Source organism: Dermacentor andersoni, chromosome 2 (assembly GCF_023375885.2).
Source record: "Dermacentor andersoni chromosome 2, qqDerAnde1_hic_scaffold, whole genome shotgun sequence".
NCBI classification, from domain to species: domain Eukaryota; kingdom Metazoa; phylum Arthropoda; class Arachnida; order Ixodida; family Ixodidae; genus Dermacentor; species Dermacentor andersoni.
In genome coordinates this window covers 85,545,452-85,557,529 of record NC_092815.1, presented here as the reverse complement: position 1 = coordinate 85,557,529, position 12,078 = coordinate 85,545,452, and the positions used below count along the sequence as shown (strand labels likewise).

The 12,078-nt window shown below is 41.6% G+C and overlaps 1 protein-coding gene across 3 annotated transcripts in view; it reads left to right on the top strand.

Annotated features, from left to right (window-relative positions):
• HisT (Histamine transporter) overlaps positions 1-11,608 on the top strand; it is a 104,339-nt gene extending 92,731 nt beyond the window's left edge. For all 3 annotated transcript variants that reach the window (XM_050188593.3, XM_055076863.2, XM_050188592.3), the window contains exons 8-10: positions 3,356-3,638; positions 8,216-8,433; positions 10,315-11,608. In XM_050188593.3, the coding sequence (XP_050044550.1) occupies positions 3,356-3,638; positions 8,216-8,433; positions 10,315-10,388 (575 nt within the window). In that variant the 3' untranslated portion in view covers positions 10,389-11,608. The remainder of the gene's footprint in view (positions 1-3,355; positions 3,639-8,215; positions 8,434-10,314) is intronic.
• Positions 11,609-12,078: the final 470 nt, after the last annotated feature.

Sequence of the window (12,078 nt, the reverse complement as noted above, 5' to 3'; positions counted from 1 at the left end):
GGTTCCACAACCTTCGTATTACGCGTACGAGGCTCTACCAATCGAGCTACCGTGGCGCCGTTTCTCCATCCATTTTCTTGGGTACTTATGTTTCCTAGTAGAAGCCTGGGAGTGTTAGGCAGCGCCACCACTCACAAACCTTGGCGGCAGATGTGGAACATCCTTTCTGCCACATGCATCACGAGAACTTGATCTCTTTGGGTGAAGGCAACAGATCAATAAACCCACATGTGCTACCTGAAGGCATCAATGTTGCTGGATTCGAGACCCTTGTTTAGTAATGAACAAGAAGAAAGGGGGTTAACTGAGGGGCCCAATTTTTATTAGTCATATCGTAAGAAGCCAACAAACACTGACACCAAGAAAGTTATTCTTGTTGTTAATTGTATTTCATACACTTTCATTTCCATTAATTTATCGTTTCATTATTTCATTTATTAAGCACGAGTAATATCCCCTTATGTTGTCCTTGGTGTCAGTGTTTGTTGGCTTCTTACGATATGACTAATAAAAATCGGGCCCCTCAGTTAACCGTTTCTTCTCGTTTATTGTATTAGTGCATTGTAAGATGAAAGAAAATGTTCCTTGTCTAGTTCTATTTCATTTTTAGAAAAAAGGACTAATTGACATTGCCCTTTGACAAGGACACGGGCGGTCGAAAGATTTCATTTTCACTCGACGTTGCGCCACCCATGCTTTGGCGTTTGAGTAGTTTCATTATCGCGTAGTGCTGTGCTGGTTTTGCTGGCTCGCGAAAGTTGCACAAACTGTGAATGTATTGGAGAATTCCACTTCCATGTGATGTCGCGGGATGCACGGACGGTCCATGCCACTTGACCAAAAGCAGCTGCAGTGGCGAATAGATGCGCATTTGCATTTTGTCTGCGTTTTGTGCAAGAAATTGCACCGCCGTCTGTTGGGCTTCGTTTTTCTCACCAACAGCAGCAAAGGGTGGTGATGGCATATGCAATGTCACCACTTCCCAGTTGCGTGGTGGGAGATTTGAATTGTGATAAAGGTATTCGGACCCTTTAGATGCAATTTTCTCATAAACTAAGTCTTTTATTGGCATGAAACAAGTGTTGCAAGCTTTCTGGAATGGTATTTAAATAGGCCATGTCGACTTAGTATTTGCCTTTACTGTCCCTTTAAGTGGCGATTAAACAGAGCAAAGCATGTCGTCTCCCATAGTACCAGCAAAGGCACATATAAAGTGCGATTCCCCAGCATCTCACAAGATTCTCCAGTAAAGTCCTCAGATCTCTCTCTAGGAATTTTCTGGCTTGGGCAAACACGAGAAAGAAGCTCTCATATGCGAGGCTGATGAATTCGGTTACCATTTCAATATGGTGGCAGCAGGGCTGGCTTTCTGGCAATCTACATTTTGGACGGTAGTGCAAATTCTAGAAACTAATAAGTCTTCACAGCTGTGGCAATGCTGTATCTTTATGTGTACAACCCGTGCCGAGAATTCAAAGAATGAACAGTACTTCACAGTGTGAATTTCACCTTACGTTGTGGTTTCATGGCAGCATGGCATGTGCTGCCATAAAGTCACATTATAAGGTATAATTCATGCGTCCGCGAAGTCGCACCTCAAGGCAGAATTCGCATATAACCAATACCGATTATTCCAAAGCTTCCAATGATATGATGATGATATGTTATTTGGGAATAATCCATCTGGTACTCTGTATATATCACCTTATATTAGTTTGCATACTCAAGTTTATTTTCTTGGCTCCTCCAAGTGGGCAACCTTGCCTTATAGATTGTGATCGCCTTATAATCAAATAAATACGGTAACTTGAGCATGCTGTTTCTGTTACAGTAGTACTGCTGAAGACCTTGTAACTTGTCAGCATGACTTATGATTGTGAATGGTGGTGGTACTTTGCTGGGCTTAAGCTATCGGGAACATTTAACGAAATGATACTGTACCACACTGCACCATCACTCTAGGAAATCAGGTTAGGATGTATGCAGGATGAGTGCTTGCTGCAATACCACGTAAAGCAAACTGATGTTTCCGGCTGACCAATGATGTCGTGCCACAGTACCTGTCACAAGCAGCAGTCAGTGTGGATATATAAAATGCATCTCCTACAACAAACAGCAGCGCTGGTGGTGATATTTCGAGGCACTGTTATCATCTCTTACGAGCTAAAAGCATTCTTGGACTGCTCAACTGTTCTTTTTAAAGGGACACTAAAGGCAAATATTAAATCAAGCTAAAATGATAGATTAGTGCTTGAGAATCTCTAAGGCGTCAATATTATCGCGAACAGAGCCTTAATAATCGAGAAATTGAGGTAAATGCAGGACATGGTTAGAGACTCCCCCGAAACATTCAAGCACTTGCCCGATGACAAAAGCATTCCTCAGTTAAATTCTGTCACTAGTACTGAGCCATTCGTTGCAAAAGATATCTTTGTATTGTATAATAAGACGAAATAAAATGCTACTTGTCCAGTTCTCTATCATGTTTTGGAAGAAAGAACTCATTGAAATTACCCTTGACAATGATGCAGGCGGTCGAAAGGTTTCACATTTGTTCGACTTGGCGCCACCCACACTATCACGTTTGACTATTTTCATGTCACCTAGTGCTGTGCTGGTTTTGCTGGCTTGTGAAACGCGCAAACTGCATGTAGCAGAAAATTCAACTGCCATGTGACGATGCGGGATGCCCGAACGGTCCACGCCACTTGACCAAAAAGGAGCCGCAGCGGCGAATCCACCACTCTGTCTTGGCTCAGTAGCGCCGTCTGTTGGGCGCGGTTTTACTCACCGACAACAGAAAAGGGTGGTGGTGGCGTGTGCAATGTCACCACTCCCCCGGTTGGGTAGCGGGAGATATGAATTTTGAAAAAGGCATTTGTAGCCTTCAGATGCAACTTTCTCGTAAACTAAGTCTTTTCTTGGCACAAAACAAGCGTTGCGAGGTTTCTGGAATGGTATTCAAACAGCCCATGTCGACTCAGTATTTGCCTTTAGTGTCTCTTTAAGTGTGCTAAAATACTTTCATGACGATCATGTTGCTGCCAACATGCTTATGCCAGAAGTGGAATGCAGTGATTAATTTCAGTGAAAGTTCTGCACACTTCATTATACACCGTGTCATTTTATGTCACCAACAGCACTGTTCCTAAGGTCTGTGCCTTTTTGTATCCTCTTATGCATCAAGCTAATATGTCTTTGCTATGCTAAATCTCTCTAATAAATTATTGAAAGGATCCATTACCTCAGATATGAGAGACACATTGTTGTCGTGAGCGCATAACAAAAAATGTTGTTTCTCATTGTGTTCGTCAATCAGACCATAACTTCGTCCTTTCATTTTTTTGTTGTGCAGGCATCAATGTAGGCACCTTCTACGCCATCTCAACGCTGCTCAACCAGGTTTTTCTGTCGTATTTCGAGAACCAAGAGACAACTGCTGGCTGGCTGGGATTGTCCCTTGTTATATCTGGCATGGTTGGATCAGTCATCTGTGGCATTGTACTCGACAAGACGCACCGCTACAAGGAGACCACGCTTGTTGTCTACGTGTTCTCCTTGGCAGGCATGGTGGCCTACACATTCGTGCTGGATACGGGCACTCTGTGGCCTGTGTTCTTCGTCACGTGTTTACTTGGGTAAGGACCAGCTGTTGTAATGCACTTCTACTTACTCTTCAATTGATTAAAAGGCAACTACCGGAATATTGCAGTCTCCTAATTACATATTAGCACCTGAGTGGTAGGATAGAAGTGGCAAAACGAGTGCCGTGAGCATGCGTTGGCACCTCTAGAGATTCTTTGGAAATCGCCAAATGGCAATGCAATATTATGGGCCTAGAGACGTGATTCGCAAGCTTTTGTTGCACTGTAAAAGGTTGATCCTCTAAATTTTTCTTGTGTAAAGAGTTTGTTTAATTGCCTTATAGCAGGTGGAGGCTTTTGGCCAGCCTTGCGAACAAGAATTAGTGTACCAGGTGATATGGAGCTCAAAAATTACAAATATGTAGGCATGGGTGATCTCAACAGGACTGACGCAGGTCGCTGATCATATTTTATTTTTCTGGAAGTGTGAAAATTCCTACTGTCTGTGCACGGTGTAAAAAAAATTTCGCTTACACATCGTTGTGTGCAGCAAGAACGCAAGAGCTGCAAGTAAATTGCTCGGTTGCACGGTCAGCACTTGTTTAATTATTGCTTAGGTTTCTAAACAACAGAAGAAAAATCAGCTGAAGAAATAGAAACCAAACAACTTTATTGGCGACGGGGTACTTCACTTGTGAATACACTTAGAATACACTAGGAAGTGAATAACTATTTAAGGTTACAATGCACAATGAGAACAAGTGCCACCGAAATAGCAACACTGCGATTCAGTGTAGAAAAGTATGTTATTACAAGCTCTCCTACGCCTATTGATGTGGAGCACTAGTTTACAGCAGTTTTTACAGCTTCCCAAGTTTTTTTTAGTTTACTTCTTTGTGGTATCGTTTTTTTTTCCTTTCGCATTCTGGCGCATATTCATTGACACATAATAGTGTAGAAGGTTAGCCATGGTTGTTTCCTTGTATGTTGTAGACATAAATTATGCATATGGTTCCCACAGCAAAAGTAAAGTATAATTGTCATTACTGGTTGCCCCATATAAATGACAGCATTGAATATAGAGGTCTTGAATTTTGTGGCCGAAATTTAGCACATAATCCTGCCATTCTTTCTTGCAAGTTGGAAGCTCCATGCTGGCACGAAAATTAACTGTGGATGGATGTCGCCGTGCTCACTTACACTCAGCGTTGCAAATGACAGGCTTTATATTCTTCTTGCGCTCTAAGGAACACAAGAAGCCACTTCAAAAACAACATTAATCATTGTAATAATAATAATATTAATAATGCAATTAACACATGAACAGTAAAGTTTCCAAAAGCAGTTAAATGTGTTTCCGCATGTAAGCTTAGCAAAGTGATTGTTGTCATTAAAATCAAGGATGTACTTGGTAGTGAACATAGAAAAAGTTATTTGTTTCAACCGTCGGCACTTTAACAATGGCGCAGTTTAGCGCTCAGAACCAACCGATGTTCAGCAAAATAAATAAGCAAATTAGCAGGGAGCAAACAATGCGTTGGCAATGCAGCATGTGCCAACACGTAGTAGCAATCTATTATAAGCGACAGAAACTATTCAGCATTATATAACACATGATGGAAAATTAGTTTGACTGCACATCACAACCACGTTTACATACTTTCACATGTGGCGGAATGGGGCCGGACTACCACTGCTGCCATCCTGTGCAAAGCGGCGGCAACTCGAGAGCAGTTACGACGCTCTTGGAACATTAGCGAAGTGATGCCATTTGACCACCTCTCCTATTCTACCACCATGCACCAGGCACTAGCCATTTTTACATAGCGCTGTTGGTTCACTGTTATAATTGTATTGTGCACAAAGTGGAGTATGAGCGTCTGCTTATCAGTTACATGGAAAAGTTGTTGACTAAGCGTTCAAAAACTTACAGAGCATTTCGCATGCAACCTGCACCAAGGAAATGAATATGGAAAGTTGATATTTGCTCTACATTGAATTTATAACTACCCCTTTATGGAAAAATGTCAGTGTGGCAGCTTTGGTGCAAGAGATTCAGTGCCAAGACAAGAGAGGCGCAATTTAGGATGGCAGACAATTAGGTGATGTGATGAGATTAGGAAATGCACAGGTATAGGGTGGAGGTAACTGATGCAAGACAGAGGTAAATAGAGGTCACTTGGAGAGGCCTTAATACTGCAGTGCACGTAAGTTAGGATGATCAAGACAGAGGCTGATCTCGGCTCTTTATTTTTAAAATTTTCCAAGCCCTGTATCTCTTGTGCTAGCATTTATTTTCCTGTGTTCAGATGGCCGTAGTTGGAGCTGTGAGGTTGATTAATGGCAGATACAGTTAATTATACCTTAACGACCACTTACATTCACTTTAAATGCCAAGTGTGAATGCTTATCAACTGCAGTTACTGATGTCTCCTGAATGGTTGTCATCACTTCATAAGGGGGAGATTGCTGATCTGCCACCACAATGCCTCACTTCTCAGATAGAACACAAGCTGCACTTTGCAGATGGCCTTCATCAGCCTGCAGCTCTGCACAGTCTTCTCTTACTTATACCTTCATGGAATTTCTTCCTTTCACAAACATTGTATGATCACAATTTCAGAACCATACACAACCCATTCTGTTTACACTTTCGCTGTGTTTTTACAGTGAAGCTGTTAAGAGAAAGAGTTAAGAAGAAGCTTTAGCCCGGCCCCAACTCCGACGTGGCCTATTCAAATACATGTAAAACGCAAAAACATTTTTCTAAGATAGCCCCTGGACCAATTTTAATGAAATTTGTTGCATTTGAAAGAGAAAGTTAACTTCTAGTGACTGGTGGTAGCAGAATTTCGATTTAGAACCTGAATTTTGTTAAGAAGATATTCAGAAATTCAAAAGTTTGAAAAAAATAGACACATGAAGTTTACAAATTAATAGCTCTGCATCAAGAACAGATATTGCGGTTCTGTAAACGGCATTCATTAGATCATTGAAAGCGGACAAACTTGACATGCCATTTTAAATCTTACGTGAATTTGTTACGTTGTATACGAGGGTTCCGCAAAATCTGTATTTCCAGGTTAATAAATTTTTTTAGATTCATGTGTAACATATCAATGTTGTCCGCTTTAGATGTACTATCAGATGAAATTCACAGAATTGTGATGTCATTTTTTTTTCTTGCTGAGTTACGGAGTTGTAAACTTGATAGTTTCATTTCCTGAAAATTTTCGTTTTGCAATTTTTGATAAAAATTGACGACCTAAATAAAAAATTCGAAACCAACAATCGCTAGATTTTAAGTCTTTGTTTTAAGTGCAACAAACCTCGCCAAATTTGGTGCAGTGGTTGCCGAGAAAAACGAATTCTCTTTTTATGTGTATTTAGATAGGGGCCCCCAAGCTAAAGCTTCCTGTTAAGCAGCTTTCTAGCAGTGGCGGTGGTGGCAAGTGGCGGCACAGTCAGTATCAAATGTCAGCCAGAAAACAGTCATCAACACAGCCTGTGTTGCTACTTCAAAGTGGCTGTATGATCGGGATGTTGGTGAGATTGCACAGCTCATAGAGATACTACTCATAGAGATGCTACTCGTAGAGATAATTCATCGGTGATGAATTATCTCTATGAGTAGCCAGCAACACGGCCTGCATCACAGTGCTATAGCAGCCATATGTCTAGGCCATCAGAACGTGTAACTGGATACTGGCATCTGCAGAGCTGCCAGGCTGCATACGACGACATGCTCATTTCGCTCCCCTTAGCAGGAACCCCTCGTGTCAGCCCTGGTGGTGAAATATAGCTAAAAAGTAACTACTGCAGAAGTGAAAGGAGGAAATGATATAATGCAGCTTGAAAAAAAAGAAAGGAAGAAAAAAAGCGGTTCAAACACACATTCTAACTATGGACCTCTTAATCACGAGCATGGTGGTGTGACCTCTATGCCACAAAAGACAAATGGAGGAAGAGCTTATTCCGGAGTATTTATCCTTGTTCTCTGAGTGTAGCTCAGCTAGGGACAAACAGGCAAAAACATGTCCGTGTCCATAGTACCAAGATGCAGACTGCACATTTTTCTCTCGCAACTCATGCATGTTCACGCATGTCAGAGAAACCTGACGTATCTCTCGCGTGTCTGTGCCGTTGAGAAAGCGGAAACAAATAAGCGTTGGGTATAGCACAGAGTATAGAAGTGCAAAACTTAGATTAGTGAAATCTTTTAAAAGACTTACTAGGGTTTTTAGAATGAAATGCACCAGATATAATGAAGCATCTGCAAAGGCTTGGGTATGTTTTGGGCAGTGGCAGTCTGGACCTATAGGATTCCAAAGGGTGTGAGAAACTTGGTTGTACAGCTTTGTTATTTTTAATGTAGGAGTTGCTCGCATTTGCATATAATCTGCAATTTTTCTTTTGTTCTGCAAAATTTTACCCTCCACCCATTGAACCTGTCTCTACCCATTTTGCCACTCCCCACAGCTGCTGACCTATGTGCAGGGGTCAGGCTTGCACTGGGAACATGCAGTGCACTTGGCAGTTGTTCCTTTTTTTCTTACTGACCGATGACTAGTCATAGTTTGCAAGTGCAAATAAAACAACCCATGTTTGCGCCTGTGTATTACATGTCGCAGGTTCTTCATGACAGGCTATCTTCCACTTGGATTTGAGTTTGCAGCTGAGGTAACCTTTCCGGAGCCAGAGGGAACGTCATCGGGCCTCCTTAATGCCTCGGCACAGGTTTTCGGCATCCTCTTTACCATGGCTGCTGGCCAAATGCTTGTCGTATACGGGGATCGCACAACAAACCTTGCACTGTCAGGTGCTCTGCTTGCTGGTTCCATACTCACAGGTACGTGCATTTGGGCTCTGTACAGCATGCATGCTCAAGCCATCCTTCAGGTAACTTAACTTGCTTCTCACCTGTTATTCGTATAGTTTGTTAACTGCTTGCTCATTTCGTTCCAAGTGCAGGATCATGAGAAGGAGCCTGTGTATAGCCAGGGCCACCTGTTGTGTAGTGCTTTGTCATAAAGTACATTATCTGTGAAATAAGCACATTTCTCTTTTAGACTTTGGTGTGTTATAACATATTATTTTTAATTGATTGTAGTGTGTTAAGCATTGTAATGGCATTCAGCATTCCTTGGTTAGCATGTCAGGTTGCTGCACAAGGATACTTTATTTGACTATAAAGGTGAATATAAAAAAAGATTGTTTGGCCATGTCCCGGGATACATGCCAGCGCTCTGAAAGAACAAGTTTCTGTTCCAGATGTAAATTTTAATCATATTTCAAAACATTTGCATGCTAAGAATTCTTTCTGCTTTTGCACAATAACCTGGGGGCCAGCCACAGAGGCAGTGGGGGCAACCCTTAACTCCCTTGATACATCTGGCACTTTCTCCTGACACAAGAAAAAAATGACTGTAATGTGCAACAAGTAATGGCACCTTCCCATTTACTATTTGTGGTGCTCATTTAAGCATGAACCATTCTGTTTAGTCATTCTTCTAAATATTTAGGTTTTGTCCAATCCTGAGCACCATTGATCTGTGTGCATTGTAATCCTTTGTTGCACGAATGACGTCAGTTTCAGGAAATTTACTCTGGCATGCTTACACTTTTGGCAAATGTATTGTGAACACAAAAACATGGAATAAAATCAATTCTAAACGCAGCAAAAAAAAAAAATTTTTCAACATAAGTTGCATGACCTAGATCACTTCAAAAAGAGGCTCTCAATATGAGGTAAAAGCTTATTCATCCTTTGATACTGTATTAAAGCTTGTACAGTTAAGTGTGCATGCACACACACACAGTTGGCAAATCATACAAGTGGGGATTTAGTTCACATGCTAATATACCTTTAGTGAAATTATTACATAGGTGCATGTTTGTGTTCTATACAGTAGAACCTCGTTCATACGTTTTGGAAGAAACCGCGAGAAAAAACATACTAACCGCGAAAACTTACGATCCAAAGTAACTAAAAAAATTTGATGGACTCAACTATTGTTGACGTCTATGTAATGCGAAGCGTCGTGCGGATCACTGCGGCATGACGCTGGCGCGCGTCGAGCTGGTGGTGCTCCAGCGGCCCGAGAGGCGTATTGTTGTTTTCCTATTGCGTGGTGTTTTAAGAGAGCGATGGGAAACCGAAATGAAATCGTGGGCGACGCCAGATGCCACATGCCACTGAAGCGAAACGTGATGCCCACATCGCATCGCCTGCAGCAGGGAATGGTGGCACGTTTGAATAATCGCCTACTAAAAGTGTGCAGTACGCACTATGCACCACGGCGCTGTAAAATAGATAGACGAAGATGATTATTTGGCGGCGTTAGCTGTGAATGCGGTACCCTACGACCCGGGCGGAGATTCGCTGGTACCGGAATAAGAAACTAGGTGTGCAGTCGTTTTCACGTGAAACGGGCGGCTATATACTTTTCTCAATCGCGCACGCCTCACGTATTTCTTGTTTACATGGGATCTAGCGACCGGAAAACATATCATATGATCGTAGTTTGGCGACGTACTGAACGCTGGTGCCAAGAAATTTTATATTGCAGGAACGTATGAACTGGTAAAAAATGAGCATAACTAATTTTTTTTTTTTTGTCTCGATTGCGAATGTTGGCACCGGGAAAACCTACGTAACGGGAACGTATCAACGAGGTTCTACTGCATATATTTAAGGATGGGTCTGAAACACACTGTTTTTCATTTACAGCTTTGATTCGCTCAGACTTGAGGAGACGTCATGCCCAACTGCAGTCTGAACCATCAACCATCGTGTCCACATGACTGTTGCGACTTGATGACCTCGACAGCATCGACCTTTTGTAGGCCAGCAGCCTCATCACTTATATCAACAGCTGTAGCACTAGCAGCAGTGTGGGCATCACAAACTTTCCATACCTGTGCTGCAACCGCTACTACCATCTCCTCTCAGGCACACCAGGAGTGCGCAGCCAGAGACTGCATTGACTTGTGTCATGAGGAATGGTGCTCGACTGGTGGGCGCACTGCTTCAGTAAACAACATCACAGCGAAAGAGAAAGGACCTTACAAAATTGGAGTTGAGATGCAGTTGCAGGTCAAGCATGACGACAATTACCTTTCGCCTGCTGACTCTCCCACTGTGCGATCATTTACACAAGAGACCTTTGACTTACATTGTGAGCATTGAAAACTGTACGGCTAGGCATGTATGTTTGTTTTGTTATTGTTTCATTAGTTTTTAAAATATTGTGACTCTTTTAGGCTAGCTATACAGAACAGAAGCTCTGAAAGAAATGCCTTGATTGCAAACAAGCATGGGACTTGTTCGAAAGCTATCATGATGTCTTCCCTGTAGCAACAAATATTTGAAATTTCATGTTTAGGGTACAGCAGTGTAACCCTGGACAAGACATATTTATGGGATCTACCTTCCTTCAGCATGTTAGAACAGCTTAAAGGTGGCATACTAGTGTTAATGTTTAAAAGTGTGTGGAGCAGGACGCAGAAAAATGAGGGATTCTATGTGCACAGCTATATTTTTGAGTATGTTGCTCACTAGTATACTAGCATGAAAGTTGCTTATATGTTAGCTGTAGCTGAAGATGTAATTAAGACATCGTTGATATCTTCCATTTTCCTGTAGCATGTATAGAACCAATATCTGTAATTAATGTTGTTAAAACTTTAAATGTGACCATAGAAGGGTGTGACCGTGTTCCGCTACTTCAAGCGTTCTAGTCTAGAGACCACCCTGTAAGCTTGTGAGCAGCCAAAAGGCACATTCAGGGTATTGCAGAGCTGTACTTGTCTTTCATATTTACAGCAAACTGTGTTCACAGATTACGTTCTGCACGATCTCTGGTGTCATTACTTCGGGTAACACAGAATGAACAAAAACTTCAGGTGCTTCCACAACCATGTGCTTTCATGTAATAGCTGCTATTTGAAGTGCTTCCGTTTATGATGCAGCAGGATTTGATGCATTGTACTGATGGCTTTATATAAATGATTGGCTTAATCTGTGTCCTCTCTGTGTGTCTTTAATTGAACTGTGTTAGTGCATCCATTACATCCATTACAGGCCTTGGTATGACTCAGTACCAGTAGAGAAAGATGGTGTAGTACATCACTGCTACACTAAATTCATGTGATTGACCCAGTGTAGGAGACGGCACATTTTTTTTTGGGTCATCGTGGCATGTTCTGTCATGTGTCCCAGCTGTGACTCATATCAATTCTGAGCAAATTTATGTGTTCCTGATAATCTTAATGCAACCTTACTTTATGCCTTTAGCAAGCAATTTCGGCACTCCTATTAAAGGTCATATCAGACTTGTACAAGATTCTTCAAAAATGTATTTAGGATAAGATACTGAGTATTGCACAAAAATGTATTTGAGTAGAGTACAATATACTCAATCAGAAAAGTGTTTAAGTATAATACTAAATACTCCTAAAAAGAATTTTTTTACTGCATCAAGATGGCAAGTTG